The sequence below is a fragment of the Natator depressus genome, chromosome 7 (assembly GCF_965152275.1).
Source record: "Natator depressus isolate rNatDep1 chromosome 7, rNatDep2.hap1, whole genome shotgun sequence".
NCBI lineage: Eukaryota > Metazoa > Chordata > Testudines > Cheloniidae > Natator > Natator depressus.
Genome location: NC_134240.1, coordinates 30,742,820 through 30,764,447, shown reverse-complemented (window position 1 = coordinate 30,764,447; position 21,628 = coordinate 30,742,820). Strand labels below are relative to the sequence as shown.

The 21,628-nt window shown below is 52.1% G+C and overlaps 1 protein-coding gene across 3 annotated transcripts in view; it reads right to left on the bottom strand.

Moving 5' to 3' along the window:
* The window catches only part of MACROD1 (mono-ADP ribosylhydrolase 1), a 182,268-nt gene that overhangs the window by 25,981 nt on the left and 134,659 nt on the right, over nt 1-21,628 (bottom strand). For 2 of the 3 annotated variants that reach the window (XM_074959747.1, XM_074959745.1), the window contains exon 4: nt 20,536-20,565. The exons of the other annotated variant lie outside the window; for it this stretch is intronic. In XM_074959747.1, coding sequence (XP_074815848.1) covers nt 20,536-20,565 — 30 coding nt within the window. The remainder of the gene's footprint in view (nt 1-20,535; nt 20,566-21,628) is intronic. 3 annotated transcript variants of the gene reach the window in all.

Genomic DNA, 21,628 nt, shown 5'->3' with positions numbered 1-21,628 from the left:
TTGTGGTTTCACACCTGCCGGCGCTGATCAGGGTGACTAGTGCCGTGTAAAGCAGCTGGAGGTTTGGGTGGGGTTAGAAGGTACTACTCCAGTTCCCAAACCAATCAGGCTGGATCTGCAGACAGTGTACATTGGGAGAGCTCTGTTCATTCCAATGGACCAACCCTGATTTACACCCATTGGGGATCTGGCCTGATTGACACCAGTAATGGGGACTGACTAAGGCCCTTGACTGAGCATGAAATTCATCAGTGTGCAGAGGGCTAGTATTCGGGCTACGCACCATCTAAGGCCATAGGGCCGCGGGAGTCCTGACTCCCACCCCCCCACCCTCTGTAGCCCACCAGTGTCCCCAAAGGAGCTGCACCGCTGTGCTAAGCAGCAACCAGACCACCAGGGCCAGCTGAGCACAGTACAGCCATGCAGCTGGTGGCCCACTGCACCTTCCCAATCAGGCTGCTGGCAAATCCCAATGCTGGGACAGGGGCTCCATGCTGCTGCTTCTGAGGTGCGGCGCGACCCCAGGCCCTGTGCCACCTGCCCCAGCTCTGTCTCTGATCCCACAGCTCCATCTGCTTCAGGGCAGCTGGGAAAACCCCCGCACACCCGCACGCAGCCTGCCCGTAAGGAGGAGGGGAAGGTGAGCAGGGAGGTGTGGAGCTAGCAGGGGGCAGGAGTGAGAGTGTGCGAGGGGTGGCACTGAGTGCGAGGGGCTGCCAGTGACAGGGCGGGGGTGTTAGTGCGTGGAAAGGGTGTGAGCGAGGGGTGAGCAGACTGGGGTGGGGTGCGTAAGCGTGAGATGGTGTGAAGGGCTGGAGGCAGCGGGATGCTGGGGGCTGGACTCTGACATGCCAGCTGGCCCCCAGCCCGGGGCACAGCTGGCCAGCGCCGCAGGGACCCTGCATCACATCACTTTCCTGTCTCCTTTTCCTCTGATGCTGCCGCCACGCGCCCTGGGACCCTGTGGGGGAAAGGCCTGAGAAACGGGAGCCTTGTGGCAACTCGGGGTAGAACCGCTAGAGCAGCTGCAGCTTTGAACAACTCAGGCCCAGAAACATGACGCCAGCCTAGCCTAAAACCACTCGGGCAAGCCCTGAGAGGCAATGGGGTTCTCCCGGCGCTGCAGGTAGAGCACCGCTCCGAGAGGCAGTAGCTAGGTTGGCACAAGAATTCTTCCATCGACCTCGCGCTGCGGGGTTAGGCCAGCAGAGCTCCGCCTCTCGCGGGGCGGGGATTATTCGCAGCCCTGAGACGTAGCTGGGCCCAGGTGCGTTTCCAGTGTAGACCAGCTCTCAGGCCTGGAACAACTGCAGCCACTTTGGCCTACAAGCACTAGAGCGACTCAGACTTAAAACCAGCCCAGCAAAGTCCTCTGCAGCCAGTGGACTGGGAGAGCTGAGAGCTGATTCCACAGGGCAGGCAGAAGAACTGGGAGCTGGAGTGGAGATTCTCAGCACTTCAATCTAGTTCTGGCTCTGCGGTGTCTCAAGAGGGACGGAGCCATCAGGCAGCCACAGGGTGGGCAGGGAGTGGGACTGCTTACACAAGGCACCACTTTGCTGGAGTGCTTCCCTGCGCCAGACCTCAGTGGCAGCAGGACAATGGAACGTGCCACTAGGCCAATTGGTCTCACGGGTGGGGGGTGGAGCAATTCGGATTTTATCATCCCTTCTTGATCCTAGGATTTAAAGAACAAATCGAGGAACTGGCAATTCTTAATGGATTGAGCTGTGAAGCAGAATGCTGTCTGGGCTTAGAGGGGCTGCAGTTTAGGAATGTGGAGGAGTGGGGACTAGTGGTTAGAGCAGGGGGGCTGGGAGCCAGGACTCCTGGGTTCTATAGCTGGGAAAAGAATCCAGACGTCCTGAAGGCTTAAGTGTATATTAAATGGTGCATAGTCTGTTTTGCACAGGGGTGAACTGTACCCTGTTTTTTGGACAGGATCTCTGGGTTGGAGTTGGAATTGGAAGGAGTGGTGTGCATGTGTGTGCGCATGTGTGTGTTTGTGAGTGTGTGTGCGTGTACATGGGCCTGCCTTGCCATGGAATCCAAACCTAATTTCAAAGCCAGCATTTACAAACCCTCCCAGGCAGGCCCCCTGCCTGCGGAGCGCTCATTTCCAGATGCTATTAAAAGCTGGAGGTAAACACAGTATTTGTATTAGTGCCACAGAACCGAGGCTCCTGGGGCTGCCGAGCAAACACCATGGGGGCTGGATTCTCTGCTTGTGGATGCTGGTGTAAATCCAGGGCGACAACACTGCCATCAGCAGCATCGCTCCTGATTTACACCATTGGAGAGAAGGGAGAATCAGGCCCCAAAGTGTGACCCCTCCTTCACACTGTAGTGAGAGGAGAATCGAGTGACTCCTGATTTACACCAGGAGGATCAGTCCTGTCTGTGGCAGGCCAGTGATCACAACCCATCCTCCCTAAATTATTCATTCCCCTTCCAAAGGGGGGAATGACGCTGTTTGTTTTCTGAAGATGGGCTGTTTCCCTGCGAAGGTGTTAGAAAGACATTCTCACCGCAGGGCTGGGGCTGTCCAAAGGCTTCCCAGACCAGTCCACCCCATCACCTGCTGCACAAAAGTGTCACAGCTAGATCCTCCAACAGTGCAAGCTGGTGGTGAGTTCAATGGAACTGATGCCACTGGGGATCTGGCCCCAGTGGCTCCACCAGAGCTCTGGCTAATTCCCACCAGCTGGAGATCAATGCTCCCACACTAACCATGGCACTGATGCTTCCCCATCCTTCGTGCCAGACAGGTGGGGGCTGTGGAGATTATCTGGGTATTTTTTTCCCCTTAAGTAAATTATTAATGGGCGGATGTTTGCTCATTTGTTTAGCATAAAGCGACATCTTCCCCCCTTGATTTTAAATTTTATTTTATTATGGCATAAATTTCAATATTTAATCTCCCCTTCATGAATATTACAAGACCCTAAATATTTCCTAACCGATTGCTAACATGCCTTTTATTAAATCGGTCCCGCCGGAGCCGTCAAAAAGATGCAAACGTTTAAAATTCCTTACGACTGGGATGGGGACAGGCTGGGAGCTGGGGGTTATTTATTAGCAGGGCTGAGTAACCCAGCCTGCTCTCCACTTCACCTGATTCTCTGTGTGCTACCGTAGCACCAGCCGAGGTCGGGGCCCTGTTGCCGGGGGCTGCACAGACCTCAGCGGAGATCAGGGCTCCATTCTGCCAGGTGCTGAACAGACACAGAGTCCCAGCCCTAAAGAACTGCCCATCCAGCCAGACAAAGAGTGGGAGGGAAAACAAAGGGTAAGTCTCCCCTTCAGCGGCCCCAGCTCCAGCCGTGTGGCCACTATCTAAACCCCCGCCCCTCCCTCTGAAGGAAAACCACCTCTCTCAGAGGCGGTAGACCAGTGACCTAGGACCAATGGCACTGGGGGTTAGGCTGTAGGGGGATTGTTCACACCACTGAGAGGTGAGCTCCCTGTGCAGACCGGCCCAAGGCACAGCGAGGGGAAAGGATCTGCCCACGGTCACTTGCCAGTGGCAGAGCTAAGAACTGAACCCTGGTGTCCCGAGTCTCTGTCTGGCACCCTAATCACTTGGTTGCACAGCCACTCACACCCATGCACACAGGTATGGAATACACACTGACATTTGCATGTCAATACACGCATACTTGTGCACACACTGCCAGCTCTACTCACATGTACTAATTTGCACGGGCATGCATGCTTGCACTCACATGCCCTGTGCACATACACTCATGCACACCTTTGCTCACATGCCCAGCAGAGCACACATGCAAGTGAACACCAGCCCCAAGGATGCATGAACCCTTATATGCTCACATGCCCACATATGCATTCACACACCCACGTGAGCACACATGTACATGTGAGCACATACAAAATGTGTGTATGCTGCACATACATCTTCAGGAGCACACACACTCACACAAAGTATGCACGCCCCCCACATACTCACATGGGCACACATGCACACACACACACACACAAGTGTGCAGGCACCCACACATGCTCACAGCCCCACGTTCCTCCCAGGCACACTCATACAGATAACTCAGACATAGGGAATTTGATGAGAGCATGACACATCCATACATGCTCACTCCACACACACAGCTCCGCTACACACTCCTCCATTCAACCACAAACACACTCCTCTCCCACATACACACTCCTCCATTCAACCACGAACACGCTCCTCCCCCCCATACACACTCCTCCATTCAACCACAAACACGCTCCTCCCCCCCATACACACTCCTCCATTCAACCACAAACACGCTCCTCCCCTCCCCCAAACACATGCCTCCAACCAAACAACCAAACCCTCCCCTTTCTCTGGCTCCAAAGAGGGAAGAAACCTGCCCCTCACATCCCTTCTCCCCACCCCGGAGGAACGAGAAGCCCTGGTGGCTAGTGACTCGAAGGAGCCCAGCTGGGCTGGCAGCCCTAGGGTGTCATTCAGCAGAGTTAAATGCAAAGCCCTGTGCTCTATCACCCTTCCCCCCCCATCCAGCCATCCATCACGCTGGCGAGCAGAGAACATAACAGCTAATGGAAGGGGGAGCTGGCCCGTGCAGGCTCCAGCCACAGCCCCATCAATTTGGCCAGTAAAGCTTCCCCCCCCACACTTCCCCCACTTTTGTTTGTTTAGTTAAGGAAATGGCTCCTAAGTGCAGGGCTCGCAGTGTGCAGGCCATGAATCATCCCGCCAGCCGGCACAGCAAAATCCCGCCTGCCTGCCCTGACCAATCAATAACCTGCTGGGCAGGAGCGGGGCTGGCCTCGCCTCCCGGCCTCCCCATAAGCACCCATGCCAAGCTTGGCCTAGCGGGCAACACAGCCTGGGGGGTCTCTCGCCAGCTGGGCCTGGATGGGTTGGGATGATGCTGAGACTGGCTTGGCCTAAGGTGGGGAGAGGGGTGGCGACACTAGATCGTGTATGGGGCAGAGAACCGTCTTTGTACCCGTCCCCAACTCCCCTTGCTTTGCTCTGTGCGAGCTGCCATAACAGCCCCTGGGCTCCTTCTCAGCCTTGGTTCAGGCAGTGCTCAGACACACCGGCCTATAGTAGGCAACACTGCCGGGTTCCCCACTTCGGGGGCAGCCAAAGACAAGAGCAATTTGCCAAAGGACACATAGCCAGCCTGTGGGAGAAAAATGGAACCCAGGGGTCCTGCTCTAACCACACTCCCCTCCCAGAGCGGGGGATGGAACCCAGGTGTCCTGACTCCTGGCCCTCTCTGCTCTAACCCACTAGACCCCACTCCCCTCCCAGAGCTGGGTTAGAACCCAGGTATCCTGACTCTCTCTTCTGTCACAACCCTGCACAAACGTGCAGAGCGCACATGAGAGTGGGCAGGGAAGACGGATCGGCAGCTGTTTCGAACCTGCTAGTCCCAGTTCATTATGGGGAGCCATCGCTCCCCTCAATGGACATTTGAAAGCATTGAGCATCCATTATTTACACATGAGGCGCCATTCATCATTCATGCTTGTTGCCTTGATCCCAGCTCTGTGACAGCCCCGTGCCAGCCGTCCGGCCCCAACTCCCGGCACACACAGACAGGCTCATTCATTACAGTCCAGAGCTGCTGGAGGCAGGAACCTGAGCTAGTCAGAGCAACACCTGGCCGAGCTGAACTTAGCCCTCATGTCTTGCAAAGAAGGGGAGGGGGTAAGCTGTGGATCGGGCTGAGGGGCAGTGCTAAGATCCGTTGGCTCCTGGGTGGGTCACTGAGGCTGGCTCGGTGCAGGAGGAAGTGACTCCCAGCACGAGCATCGCTGGAAAGATTTCCCACCCGAATTCCAACTTGCAATTTGCTGCTTGAACCTCTAGACCCCACTCCTTTCCCAGAGCGGGGGCTAGAACCCAGGAGTCCTGGCTCCCAACCCGCTAACCCACTAGACCCCCACCCCACTCCCATAGCGGGGGATAGAACCTTTGGGTATGTCTACACAGCAGTTAGACACCTGCGGCTGGCCTGGATCAGCTGACTCAGACTTGTGGGGCTGCGGGGCTGTGAAATAGCTCTGATGATGTTTAGGACCCTGCTTTAATCACTAGACCCCACTCACCTCCTGCAGCAGGGCACAGAATCTAGGAGTCCTGACTCACCATCAGACCCTCAGAGTAGTTTGAAACTCACCCATCCAACTTCCTCCCCCACATCTGAAGAGAGAAAATCCCACCCATGCCTAGGGGCTTCCAGCTGTCCTCTGGCTCATTCTGTAAGATCCCTAGATCAAAGAAATGCAGCCCTGCACCAGCCACTGCTGTGATAACCCGTCTCCTCCTAGGAAAGGACACAGGTGTGCTCAGGCCTCCAGGCCTCTCTGGCCCAAACCCCACTGACTAGTGCAAAGACAGTGTGGGGGCAGAGAGGCAGGCGTGGCTGGATCATGCTATGCTCTGGCTATTCCCTGCTTCCCAAGACTGGCGGTGGGCATGCAGGACTCCGAACACAGTGATGGGTCTGGGCTGAGCTTCTCTGGCCTATCGTTTACAGCAGGACAAAGCGTGCAGGCAGCACGGTCCGACATTGAGGGCACTGGTCTGGGATCCAGGACTCCGGGGTTCTATTCCTGCCTCTCCTGCATGACCTCAGGCAAGGCCCTCCCCCTCGCTGCGACTGATTCTCCCTGTGCTTTGTCTAGTTAGATGGTGAGTGAGCTCTTCAGGCTGGGACTGTCTCTCGTGTGTCTGTGCAGCGCCCAGCCCAGTAGGGCCCCATCTCAGTCAGAGTCTGTGCAGAACCAGCGCAATAAGGACCCTGATCTCAGTCGGGGTCTGTGCAGCGCCTGGCACAAGGGGGCCCTGATCTCAGTCGGGGTCTGTGCAGTGCCTGGCACAAGGGGGCCCTGATCTCATGTGCTGCTGTAACAATAATATGAGACACTGCTTCCTTCTGACTGGGTGTAGTTCTTGTCCTTTTCACATTGGCATAAACAGCAGCACAAAGGACGGGATGACTGAGAATTAAGCTGGGGCTGAAATACGTATGTCTTTCACTCCACCTTTGCACAGCAGTGGGGTGACACAGAATGAACCCCAAACATTCCTGTCCCTGGGATCCTGACATCCCAGCAATGTACATAGAATATCAGGGTTGGAAGGGACCTCAGGAGGTCATCTAGTCTAACCCCCTGCTCAAAGCAGGGCCAATCCCCAATTTTTGCCCCAGATCCCTAAATGGCCCCCAAATGTAATCTATGACAGCACAGAGGGTCCCAGTAAGGATACTAATCCCAAGCTCTTCTACAGCCCCTTCCATTATAGACCTCAAAGCACATAAATATCCTTATCCCCATTTTCCAGCTGGAGAAACCAAGGCACAGAGCAGTGACGTGACATGGCCCAGGTCACCCAGCAGGCCAGTGGCAGCTCCAAGAATAGAACCCAGGTGTCTGGTCCAGTGCTCCATCCAATCAGCTGCACTGCCTCCTAACCAAAATGATTAACTTAAAAGTGACCAAATGAATTCCTTGCCTCCCCACTGTGGGGATCAGTGCTAGGAGGAGCCTTTAAAAAGCAAAATGCCCCCTGGGTTACTGAGTGAAGCAGCGCTGGCGGCAGGTTACATAGACGCTCCTGCAGTGATGCAGGGGCTGTGGGGGTAGTTGCACGAAGGAGGCATGCCACAAGCAATCTCGACTCCCCCTCCCCGGGCAGCTAAAGGATTAGCTCCCGAGGTTCCTGTGTTGTTTATTAATCAGGCTCCACAAAAGTTGAGCCCTGTTGCCGTCTATGCTAATCCAAGACGAATGATTTTCAAATCCACTGCGAAACCAATAATGGCATAAGCGGGTTTACTGCTGATTGAGAGATAGGGCTCCCCCAACACCAGAGTGAGAGGGATCAAGGGAAGCTCCAGTTATGAAAAAAGGGGAAAAGCTGCTGCCTAAATAAATATTTAAACCCCGGGATAATCCCATAAAACTCAGCAAACACTCCCCCATCCCTGCAGCTCTGCCCCTCCAGGCTGGCGGGATTGGCAGAGGCTTGCTACGCTCAGTGGATGGTTGCCCATAACGTGGATTCTGAGTTGCCAGCTGCTGTGGTTTTTATCATGGTGTTTTGACATTTTCCCAATTCCCCCTCGCCCCCTCAGCTGCCAGAATTACATGAGAATCTCAGTGATTAATAAATAAATACTCAATAATATTAATCAGGTCTTTTCTCTATTGACAATCACAGACCTGGTTTAAGCCAATACCAAGCACCCTTCTCCTGGGCTACATGGAAGGAGCAATTACACCCTTTTTATGTAGTGATAGCTGGAAACCACTGCCCAAGGCCATATGGCAACATCTGAGCAAGAACTAACATAAGGAGAATTAGGCCTGGTTTACACTTAAAAGTTAGTTCAACATACCTATGGCACTTAGGGGTGTGAAAAATTCACACTCCCGAGCACTGTAGTTAAGCTAACCTAACCTCCATTTTAGATGTGGCTAAGTGATGTCAATCTAGCTACCACAGCTCAGGGAGGTGGATTACCAACATCGACAGAAAACCCGTTCCGTCACTTTTGGAAGTGTCTACACTACTGCTCTTCAGCGGCATAGCTGCAACGCCATAGCTGTGCTGTTGTAGTGGCCATATGGTAGATATGGTCTCAGACTGTTTACAGGGGTTAAGGGATTGTTTGGCAAGGTGTGTGTGTGGCAGACAGGAAGCAGAGAGCAGGAGAAGCAATTGTGAGTGTGGTTCTGAGAGGTAGCAGAGGGACGGAGCTCCTTGGGCACCGAGCTGGTCAGAAATTTTCCAATGGAAAAAAACATTTTGTGGAAAAGACAGATCTTCTGAGGGAACACACGCAGGTTTAGAATCTTGCCTTGTTTCTGGCCAGCTCACCCATCTAGCTCCTCAGCAGCCTGCTGGAAGGACTCCCTTGGGGGCAGGATCCCTGGGCTTCCATGGGTCCTGGCTCCAGGGCAGCCTGCCATGCCTGGGGAGCCAGCTCCGCAGACAGTCAGGCAGCCTGGGGAGCCAACTAGCCCAGGAGACTGGAGGCTCTGAAGTCCCCAACCCCAAAGCAGTCATCCTGGCGGGACTGCCCTGGAGCTGGGACCCTTGAAGCTCTGGCAACAGCTGGATGAAATTGACATCTTGTCAGTTTCACAGGTGCTATTCAGTGGTGGACAGCTGTGAAACCAACAAGAATCAGGTCAGGAGCTGCCAGGGCTCCAGGGGCGCACACTTCATTTAGGAAATCCCATGTTTCAATGTTTCCAAAATGAAATACTGTGGGATTTTAGTTCAAGTTTTTGGCTTTTGGGGGTGAAATTTTTTCGAAAACTCAAAAATTATTGTAGAACAGAAATTTGGTTTCCGAGCCCATTCTGCACAGACCAAAGAAACTGCCTGCTGGTGTTTATTTTCACTGCGTTCAGGGAAAGGGGACTGTGTGCACATTCTTTTTAAGTAAACAAGATTGTACAGAAGAATGTACCTAACTCACATCATCGATTTCTCCTCCTCATGGAAACAGCCCAGCGAGTCTCTGGACACTGGCAAACCTCTCAGCCAAAGGGGTAGCAGGAACAATTGCAGTATTGCCCAGGAGCCCCAGTTGTGGACCAGGACCCCCAGGTGCCACGCAGACTAAGAACCAAAAAGAGTAAGGTTCTAACTCTGCTGGTTCTAGAGAAAGCCCTGAAGAGGATGTGAGCTTCCCAGAGTTCGGAATCCAGGATCAGAATGACATTTATTACTGTTTAGAAACTCATGGTTTTTTAAGCCAGTGTTGTGCTTTTTGGAGGCCCGCCTCATCGATTTTGATTGGGGTGAGGCAGTGGTACTGTTGGAATCTGGGCCAGGATCTCAGCAGGTATAAATGATCAGAGTTAATTTACACCAGATTAGGATCTAACCCAGTGTATTTTGGTTGAGAGACGTGTGTATGCGTGGCGGTGCAGTACAGAGTGTAAACTCTTGGCATCAGATAACATGTAATAGCTAGATATTTGAACAGCATCCGGTACAATGGGGCCCCAATTGCCATTGGCATATGTCTGTTTTATTTATCATTTAAATTACAGGGCATGTAAGGGCTGCAAAGAGCATTAGCCCCCTGTTGTGCCAGGTGCTGCACTAACTCCAACCACAAGCAGGCCCCCGTTGTGCCAGGTGCTGCACAGACCCCAACAGAGATCAGGGCCCCCACTGTGCCACAAAGACCCCAGCAGAGATTGTGAGCCCCACTGTGCCAGGCGCTGCACAGACAGAGTGAGAGACAGCCCCTGCCCTGACACACTTCCAATCTAAATAGACAAAGTGGGCAGGGGGAAACAGAAGCACTGAGCAGGAATGGGGTGTAGCCAGGAACCAGGAGTAGAATCAAAGTGTCCTGTTCCCCAGCCCACTGGCCAGGCCACTAGACCAGTCATCTCTGTCCCCAGAGCTCAACAGCTGCTTTGTAAGGAGAGTGGTGCTGGCTTAATAGTGTGATGGGAGGAGACTTTACGCGGGCCTTAAGATGGAGAGGGGGGTGCATAAAAAACCCATCCAGTAGCAGCCTTGAATTAATCTGTCACTAAGCGCACAGGCAGTGGCCCCGGCGCGTCCGTGATTTAGATGAATAATTGAAACGCTCCGATACATTTATTATCCCTTTAGTGCAAAAGTGGCAGAGAGAGACGAGTGGTAATTGAAAAATAGAACACAAATCTCTTGGTGAAAGCGCTGTTTCTTATCACAGAGTAAACATGTCAGGCCTAATAAACAAGAGAGACGCTGGGGGGGCGGGGGAGAGGTGTTTGTTGATTTAATTCCTGATTTAAAGCCCCTAACTCTATTTCTTCCCCACACAAAAGACTAAAAGGGCTTTTCTTCCACCTCCCCCAGCCCCTTTATTGACCCAGGACAAAAGCAGTTTACAGCTGGACTGTCAAGGGGGAGAGCTCTGGACTCCTCCACACTGAACTGGCTGCTAGCAATGCCCAGCAGGGCCTGAGGCAAGCCTGGCACAGGGTAGGCCCTTTGGTGCCAGCCAGCTGGGCTGTGGTCCGGGAGCTCAAGTTGGGTAGTTTGCTGCTCAGGGGGAAGCTTAGAGCATGGGGGGGGGGTGACTTGGGGGGAAGGGGTCTCTGTGCTGCCGGGAGTAAAATGTGGGGGGTCAGCAAAGGGGGTGCTCTCCCCAGGCAGTCACTGCTGGCCCTACAGAACCAGTGCTGCACTGTGGGATGCTATGCTGCAGAGAGCAGGGCAGTGGAAAGTGCTTTCCCCTTTGAGCTCAATGCCCCAATTTGGTGCTAGGGCAGGGAGCAGGGCGGGGGGCCCAATAGGGGGTGCTCTCCCCTTTGACGCCAATATCCCAGCTTGGAAGCCTCTGTGCACTATCATAATATGAATGTGAAATAATAACAATGCTGCCTTTCCTTTTTCTCTGCAAAGCCTGCAGAACTCCTCCCCACAAGAAGACACCCTTTATCATGGCTTGAAGAAGGGACTGGGCTTTATTTACATGGGGGTAGAAGAGATTTCGTAGAGTTGAAGGCTAGATGGAACCATTAAATTATTTAGTCCGACCCCTTGTATAACACCAGCCAGAGAATGTCACCCAGTTACCCCTAGACTCAGCCCAGAGACTTCAGTTAGACCAAAGCATCTCAGCCCTCAGGAGACTAACCTGTTATGAGCCCGAGGCAGGGACCAGGAGAGACTGAGGAGCCCCCAAGGCCCCTGCACTGGCAAGGAATTGCTGAGGTGAGCCGTGCCCACGTGATCGCCACAGGTGACCCACGTCCATACTGCAGAGGGAGGGGAAAACCCCCAAGATCCCTGCCAATCTGAACTGGGGGAAATTCCTGACCCGACATCTGGTGATCAGCTGGACCCTGATCATCTCCGCAAGACTCACCAGCCAGGCAGCTAGAGAGAGGATTCTCTGGACCAAGTCAGAACTTGGCCCACCCTGCCTGGCGTCCCATCTCCAGCTGTGGCCAATTCTTGATGCTTCAGAGGAAGGTGAGAAAACCAAATCAAACCAACCCAGAAGACAGCTGTCCGAGTGTGCTTCAGGGGGGAAATTCCCTCCTGGATGCTTGTGGGCAACCAGCTAAAGCCCTGAAGCATGAGATGAGATTAGAGTCATTATCTAAATGCAGAGCTGCAGTATGGCTTTTAGAAGACAAATAGAAGGCTTTTAGAAGGCAACTCTCATGCTTCAGGACTTCTCTAATAGAGGATCAGGAAGATTCTTTCGCCTCATGGGCAATTTCTCCTATCAGTGTCACGGGACAGCCTGTGCTGAATGGATCTTTAGAACCATTGATCTTTTCCTACTAAGAAACAAAATGGGTGTGACTCAGCTCTAACAGGGAGATGGGAAACCAAGTAATTTTAACTCTATCCCTCCCACAGCTGATTCTCTGGGATCATCTGCTGGGGGAGGACGCCAAGGCTGTCCAATGTTCCTCTGAAGCTGAGAGCCTGTCCCCGGAGTGGAGGAATGGAAGGACTTCCCTTGCAGAGAGATGGATGAGTCTCTCCCCCAGAGCCCCATGGGGGAAGCAATGGAGCAGGAATTCTCGATTAGCCACACATGGGCTGGAAGTTTAAAAGACACCTAATGAAAGATGCTCTATAAGGAGCTACAAGCAAGAGGACAGTTCGATCTAGTGGACATGACAATGGCTTGAGACTCAGGTTCAATTCCTGGCACCACTGGGTGACTTTAGACAAATCAATTCCCCTCCCCCTGCCTCAGTTTCCCTATTTGTAAAGTGGGGATAAAGATGCTTTGCAAAGTGCTCATGATCTATGAATGAAAAGTGCTATAAAAGAGGCAGTGGTCTGAGAGCTGTAGAGCAGCGATGGTCCCCACCAGAGAGCTCAGGAATCACAATGCACGATCGCTTGTTCAGCACGGCGGGGGAGCTAGGGGATCCAGCTAAGAGAGAAACTCCTGGAGGAGATCAGGAGAATCCAGTGTCTAGAGGGAACGCCGCTGCTGGACCAATGTTCCCTCTAATTTTTAACAGCCGTGTGCGCAAAAAATGTCTTCTGTGCCACAGCCGGAGCAAAAAAAAAAAAAAAAAAAGCCAAAGCCGGAGTGTGTGCGGTGCTTCGCCGTGTGCACGGGGTTTAAGATCTGTGCACGCACGCACACGTGCACAGTTTAGAGGGAACAGTGCGCTGGACCCCCTTTTTAAAAAGGCGTTACTACACCCACCAACCTTGGTACCAATAAACCCCAACCACAGACCCCTCTTCTGCTCTAAACCCCAAACCTGACTCCCTCAACCCCAACACTTAGGTCTTCAAATCCAGCCTGGCTGCCTTTCTGGAAGGTGCTTTAGCCAAACACCAAATATTGGGTTCAGTATGGGGGGAAGTGGGTGAAATTCTGGATGATCTAACAGGCCCTTCTGGCCTTAAACTCTATGAATCAGAGTTTTGACCTAGAAAAGGGAGAAGGAACCAGATACTCCATGAAACCCACTAGGGACTCTCTATTTGCTATCGATTTCACATAGAAGATGCCTAGAAGGTGATGGGGGCAGGAAAAGATAGATAGATTCCCAGTCCCACTGGAAGGAGGAAAATAAAATCCACGTTAAAATCAGCCCTGAGAAAAGACCCTCCCTGTGTGCATGCACGAGCACCCACACGCACACACTGAAACAGAGAAATGGGTCTTGTCGGGAGGGTTAGAAAGCGACTTGGCAGACACGTGGGCTCAGCAACTCAGCAGCAGCGTGGGTGGTCTGTACAGCAGTGAGCCGGTTGGAGGGAAGGGTCAGGAGTGCAAGAGATGTTGTGCTGTGTACATATGTACTTAACCTGCGCCGTTGGGTGTGTGTGTGGAGGGGGTGTATGTGTTTGCAACGTGTGATGTGTGTGGATGGAGGGTGTGTATATATGGTCATCTCCTCCACAGCCTCCCACTTGCTATGGACAGCACCACCATGCTGCCTGGTGCTCAGGCCCAGAACCTTGCAGCGAGGGGGCCGGTTATCAATGAGCCCCCCTGGGAGATGTGTGTGTGGATGAAAGCTGTGTCCAGATGGCGTGTCTCTCTGTTTGTAGATGGTGTGTCTGGATGTGTGTGCACGTGTGCTCTGTGTGTGTCTGCATGTCCGCGTGGGGGTATGAATTTGGATGTGCCGGTGTGTGTCTCTGTGTTTGTCCAGATCTATGTTTGTGCACGTATAAATGTGTTGGGGTGTGTGTAGATATGTGTCTATGACTCTGTGTATCAGTGGGGATGTCTAGGTGGGGGGGGATGTCTTTGTGTACGTACATGTTGTGGTGTGTGTGTGTGTTTGTCTGTGTGTATCAGGAAGAACAAGCAATGAAAACATTTGAGTCAAATCGATCTATATGGAGCCTGGGACAAAGAGTTAAAAGCGATTCTTTCTTTCTTTCTTTCTTTCTATGGCTGCCCACAGTGGGGGAGGCAAGGGGTGTGTGTGGAATCAGGGACACAATGTGGTCCTATTGTTTGGTTTTCAACAGAAGCACTGGCCTGCATAAAATCCAGCCATTTGCTGGTTCCTGCCCCACGGCCTCTGCTTGCTCCTTTGTCATGTCACCTCCTTTCAGCTCCACGGCTTCTCCCCTAATGCCCAGCGAGGCTGCACAGAGACGGGACCTAGCTTTGCTTATCCCTGCTCTGGATGGGTCTGATGGATCCACGGCAGATGCTGAACTCCGTTCCGTGCTAGGGCTTCTGATGCTGCTGGGACTGGACTGCAAAATCCCCTATTGAATTGCCATGCTGGATCGGCCCAAGGGCCATAGCCGGGGCTCCCGTCCCTAGCAGCAGGCAGCACCAGCTGCTTCAGAGGCAGGGGCAGGAAATCCTGCAGTTATGTGGTAAAATGTCCCCAGGGACTTTTCTCCTTGAAAGAAATGGGACAGACCCTCACTGGTGTAAATCAGTGTTGTTCCCTTGACTCCAGTGGAGCAACACCAATTCCCACTAGCTGGGGATTCAGCCCTAGAGACTAATGGAGCAATGCTGATTTACACCAGCTGGGGATCTGGCCCCATTGATTCCAGTGGTGCTATGGCTGATTTACCCCTGCTGGGGATCTGGCCCAGTGACTCCAGTGGGGTGATGCTGATTTACCAGCTAATATTGGAGCATTTCCGCTACAGAGATTTTGCCCCAAATTCCGAGCGCGGTGTGTTCCGTCCCTCAATGTCCTTGTCGGGAAGAACAATGAAGTGCCTTCCCTTGGATTTTATTTTCCACCCTTAAAAGTTGTTTTGCAATCAAATTAAAGAGAGAGGACAAGGCGGGGGGGAACATGGCCCTTCCTCTAATGCACTCAAACGCCACTAAGTGCCATAAATCTGAGCCTGGTGTTAAAACGCAGGACCTCAGAACTCTGCTATTTTACAAAAAATCCCCATAAATCTCCTGCGAAAGTGGACTAATGGACAGAACAACAGAATGACATGGGGAGAGGGCTCCAACACAGCCCTGACAGCTCCTGTGTTCTCAGCGCCGCATGGAAAGGAAGGGGCCAGCTCCAGCTGTCCCCGGGATTAGCTGTATTGTGATAGCGCAGATCAGAGCCCTCCTTGTGTCAGGCGCTACACAGACCCTGACCGAGATCAGGGCCCAATTGTGCCAGGCGCTGCACGGACCCTGACCGAGACCAGGGCCCCGCTGCACAGACATGCAGCGAGAGAGTCCTTGCCCCAAAGAACTAATCATCTGAATTGACAAATAGCCTTTTATCCTCTTTTTGCAGAGGGGGAAACTGAGGCACAATGAGCACAGGGCCAGATTTTCAAGTGCCATACACCCCCAATTGAAGCTGGATTTCCCACGATTGTAGCTCCTGTTTAGGCATCCAACCGAATACAACCAGATTCTTCCAAAGGCTTTGCCAACACTTGGCTGGGCAGGCGCCCAACTCCCAATAATTATAAGACTTAGCACCTAGGTGCTTTGGAAAATTGCACTGGGTGCCTGTCTGCATCTTAAAACAACTACCTACCTTTGTAAATCCATCCCCTGGGTGCCTAAGTGTACCAGTGTCCAAAGCATCTAAATGACCTAGGGGCCTAAATCCTATTTTCAAAAGAAACTTAAGTACAGTTAACATGCAATGGCTCTTAACTGCATGAATTCAGCTCTGAAGCAGAACTTGGTGGAAAACAGTTTTCCTGTTCTCTGACTATTTTGAGAGTTTGAACATTTCCCCTGCCCCGAATTGGGATGAAAATCAAAATCTTGACCAATTTTCCTGCACTGTGAACAGTTTCAACAAATGGGCATTTTTTGCCAAAAACGTTTTATCAAAACTTCCCCATCAGCTCTACCCCTACATGCCTGAGTCATTTATGAAAAAAGAACAGCGGCCCCTAAGTCACTTACACACTCAACACTTTTAGTCAAAGCACCTGAATCCCCCTGGATCTTTTTGAATATCCCGACCTGTATTTAACGCACAGCGTGATTGCATGGCCAGGTGTTACTGCTCTCACACGCAGATACACATGTGTCCCAACGGGAATTTATACGAGTTATATTTAACTCTGGGTAGTGGCAGGAGTCCTTCCGAGTTGTCAGAGAGCCGATCTTGCTTGCATAAATCTTATCATGTGTCTAAGTGAGCCATGTCACTTCTCATTTCCTGGGAGATCTACGTGCATCCTTTCTGAGAGATATAGACACTGATTTGTTCTTTTGCTATTTTGCTGATTAGGGTTTAAAAATTCCCTCAGATGGAATACTTCTGGCTATTGCTTAGTCAACGCAAGAGAGCAACAAACTGCAAGGCTGGAGAATCTGAGGGGTGGGCCTGGGGCTCAGGCCATCTGGGTTCTATTTCTAGCTATACCACAGGCTCCTTGGACAAGTCACTTAAGGTCAAATTTTCAAAAGCGTCTAAGTCCCATTTTCAAAAGTGGCTTAGGCATTTAGACCCAAATCCTCAAAAGTATTTAGGTGCCTAACTCTCATTGGGACCCTAGTCTCATTGATTGCCATGGGAGTTAGGTACCTTAACTGTCATTGAAATTCTACTCGAGTCATGTCTGAAAATGAGATATAGGCTCCTAAATCATGTAAGTGCTTTTGAAAATTTTACCCTTACTCTACATTTAATGTCAGCGCTGATCTCCTATAAGCATCACAACAATCTCATGTGCTCTGGTTTAAATCTGGAGTGACTCCAGACTGACACCCGCGTAAATGGGATTTGAATCCACCCCCGCTAAGCCTCCATTTCTATAAAGCCTTATTTCCAAATGAACATGGCAAGCCTTTACAGTCTTTAAAGGGACTAATTATCTTTTATATTTTTCATCAGCGTGACCACACCATTGAAATGCAGCCACCTCTGGGGTGAGGCACAGCAATAGTATAAAAGCCACACAGCAAACACTACCCTTCATTTTAGGGTCAGAATTAAAGAGGAGAGCCAAGTACCTCTGACATGCAGGGATGCAACTAGGAATTTAAATTAACACTTGTTTCATACCAGGAGCTACAGTGCTAAGGTACTATGATAGATAGATAGAGAGATATATAGATAGGAATGTGTAGAGTGACAGAAAGATAAAGGTGTATGGGGACAGACAGATGCCTACCACCAGTGATCTGGGCTCGCATTACACTGCATGGGAACACTCCCCCAGTGCACACCGACACAGGTCCGGCCCCATTCAGGTTGCCGAGCTCCCACTTCCACTGATCTTGTGCTCTGCAAACCTTGCTGATCCAGAAGGCCAGGTCCTGCCCCCACATCCTGCTGCCATGGCAGGAGGCTGAGTGCTCTACCCGCTGTCAGCAGTATTTGCAATGGGAAAGGTCACATGTTGATGGGGTGGCGGATAAATCCCGCCCTGCACGGTTTATCTTCGAGTGACAACTCCAGGCCTTTTAAAAGTAGAAATAAAATGGGGTCTCTGAGGTCAGGGATAAATAAGGGAGCCGTTACGGCTGGCAATGAGGAGGTCCCGGAGCGGGCAGGGCTGGGCGGGGGTTGTTTGTTTTCCTGGGTCATTAATTTCCCCTTCATTCCATTCCCTGCTTGAGGCTCCCGGCGCCACCACCTTGGGCTGTGACTTTGTGAAATGGCTGCTAAGCAGGGCTTGCTGGGTGACCCAGGGCTGTGTTGGTGAGTGGAGAGGACTCAGTAGGGGGTGCTCTAAGCTCGGAGTCAGCACTAGCCTCAATGCCCCAGTGGTGTGGGGGCTCGGAAAGGGGCACTCCTCTCCCCATGGGCAGTGCTGATCCCAGCGGCCCAGCGTGGTCCGAGGGTGCAGTGTGCTGGAGAGAGCGGGGCTGGGGGCTCAGAAGCGAGCACTGACCCTCAGTTAGTGCTGCCCTCATGCCTCCCCCCACTAGGGGGAGCTGTGCTGCAGGAAAAGGAGTGGGGGGGCTCAGAAAGAGCACTCGTAGAGCTAGTGTTAGTCCTGGAGTCACATTCAAGTCTCCCACCTTAAATTCCCACCACCACATTCAGTTGGATACAACGCTGTTCTCTTCCTGCGCTAAGCTGTTGTGTAGTGTTGCTCTGTATTGTTAAGCAGCCCCCCGTGTTTCCTCCCAAGAGGCAGCTGCATCTCAGCCCTGGGTGAAGGATCCCTGTGAAAATCAAGTGAAGTGACAGGGCATGTAACACACTGTGCATGGAAGAGAGACAGACAGGCTGTGTGTGCGTGCGTGTGCGCGCATATGTGCGTAACTGACCCTAGTCCCCTCCATGCGGACGCTGGCTGCTGTGCAGGCAGGCGTGAATGGCCAAGCCGTCTTTGCCCAAGCAGAACCCCGTCCTCACTCATGTCCTGGCAGAGAGGGACTCTGCGGGCACCATGTCAAAGCCAAGTCTGACTGCGGACGAGAGAAACCTCAAGGGATCCATAGGTCTGGGCAGGTTGCAGTGCACTGTGTGGGGGTGGGGGGGTGGGGAGGGGACGATCTGCTAAGCAGGTCTTCTTTCTTTAAGCCACTTTTATGTGATCATAGCAATATAGGGCTGGAAGGGACCTGGAGAGGTCAGCTAGTCCGGCCCCTTGTGCTGAGGCAGGGCGAATAAACTGCGACTGTCCCTGAAAGGTGTTTGTCCAGCCTGTTCTTAAAACCCTCCAGTGACGGGGAGTCCAACCTCCCTGGGAGGCCTGTCCCAGAGCTGAGCTACCCTTAGAGTCCGAAAGTTCTGCCTCACATCTGACCTAACTCTCCCTTACTGCAGATCAAGCCCATAACAGCTTGTCCTGCCTTCAGCGGCTATGACTGGTGAAGTTTAGAATGGGAATCCATCCACCCACCCCATACACACCCTAGGTCAGGGCCCCTATTTTGCTGGACGCTGTACAGACACTTAAGCTTGGCTTTAACTCTGCCAGTCTAATTAAAGGGGTGTGAGGGGTCCCGGGACAAATGTGCTTTATACCAATCTAGCTATTCTCACAAGGGAAGGGGAGCAAGCTGTACTAGTATAATAACAATCCCTAGCTCTTCTACGGCGCTTTCATCAGCAGATATCCCAGTGCTTTACCCAGGAGGTCAGTGTCTCCAGGGCTCTAACCACTAAGCAATACTGCTGTTTAAGGCACTTTTGTACCTGTATAGCTGCCTCCAATCTCGTATCCTTATAACTAGATTGGTAAAGAACCTGCCCCTCACAACCAACAGAGTTCTACCAGGACACAGACTGTGTGCAGAGCAGCCCACAGCCAGAGGCAGTCCCTGCCCCAAAGAGCTCGTTATGCAAACAGACAAAAGCAGGAAGGTTTCAGAGTAGCAGCCCTGTTAGTCTGTATTCGCAAGAAGAAAAGGAGTACTTGTGGCACCTTAGAGACTAACCAATTTATTTGAGCATAAGCTTTTGTAAGCTACAGCTCACTTCATCGGGTGCATTCAGTGGAAAATACAGTGGGGAGATTTATATACTTAGAGAACATGAAACAATGGGTGTTACCATACACACTGTAACCAGAATGATCACTTAAGGTGAGCTATTACCAGCAGGAGAGCGGAGGGAGGGGGGGACCTTTTGTAGTGATCACCCCCTCACCACCACCCCCACTGTTCCTCAGACATTCTTGTCAACGGCTGGAAATGGCCCACCTTGATTATCACTACAAAAGGTTTCCCCCCCCCCCCCCCGCTCTCCTGCTGGTAATAGCTCACCTTAAGTGATCACTCTGGTTACAGTGTGTATGGTAACACCCATTGTTTCATGTTCTCTATGTATATAAATCTCCCCACTGTATTTTCCACTGAATGCACCCGATGAAGTGAGCTGTAGCTCACAAAAGCTTATGCTCAAATAAATTGGTTAGTCTCGAAGGTGCCACAAGTACTCCTTTTCTAAAAGCAGGAGGGGAAACTGAGGCACAGAGTGGGGAAGGGATTTGTTCACGGTCAGGAATTGAACCCAGGAACCCTGGGGTCCCAGTGCAGTGCCAGAGACGGGCGCTCTCAATCTCTCTCGCTGCACACTTCGACACACACATGGGAGAAAGTCAGTAATTCAAAGAAATTCAATATTGATTTTTTTGTTCCTCCCAACAAAAAAACTCCAGAGCAAAGGCTTAAATTTCACACTCACCGCCACCGCCTCCAAGCAGGGAGCTGTTAGCTGCAAAGAGACAGAGAGATCCTAAGTTATTAAAAGGACACTGACTAGAGAGACGTTATCACACATAGCCCTAGGCATGGCATGGAGATTTCTGAGCACATGGCTGTGGTAGGCCCTTGTAGGCATGGGGAAGGTCTTAAAAGCCAATGAAACAGAGAGAGGGGACAGGAGTCAGGACTCCTGGGTTCTCTCCCCAGCTCTGGGAGAGGAATGGGAGGGTCTAGCTCTAGTGGGTTAGAGCAGGGGGTTGGAGTTAGGATTCCTGGGTTCTCTCCGGCCTGGGAGAGGCGTGTGGGGTCTGGTGGGTTAGAGAGCAGAGTGGCCTGGGAGTTGAGACTCCTGGGTTCTCTGCCTGGCTTGTGGTGTGGTGGGGGGTCAGGACCGCAGAGTGCTTTAGATTTCCAAGATGCTTTACAAACAGGAACCAATTAATCATGGGCACTTAGCACTTGGCAGTTTGGCTGATGTCTGCTCTGGGGCCACTTTGCATTACAGGAGTTCTCTGTTTACCCGTTCCTATAAAGATGGGGAGGACTGGGCTTGCAGTGAGGAAAGATGCCCCTTTGCAGCTCCAAGGCACTCAGGACAATTATCGCCCCAGGGAGCCCTTTCCCCTTCCAAGCAGCGGGGCAGGGGAAGCGCACATGGACCTGGCTGTGATAATGGCCCCACGATAATCTTTTCATGGCCCCTGGTCCCCTCCGTTGGGGGTCACACAGATGCCAATCAAAGGAGGCAGGTCAGTGGTTTCCCCCTGACAGTTGGGGAAACTGAGGCCCAGAGAGCAGGAAGTGGCTGGGGACAGAACCCAGGAGTTCTGACTCCCAGCCCCTTCTGCTGCAACCTATTAGATCCTGTTCCCCTCCCAGAGCTGAGGATAGAACCCTAGCACCACCCTGCTCTAACCGCTAGACCCCACTGCCCTGCCCCAGCTGTTGCAGACATTCTCTGGGTCTCCTGGTTATAGCCATGGCACTATGGGGCTCTGGGCTTGACTACAGGAGCCAGACAGGCTTTCAATGTGAGAGGGGGTGTTTCCAAGGTGACAGGAGTCTGATGCGAT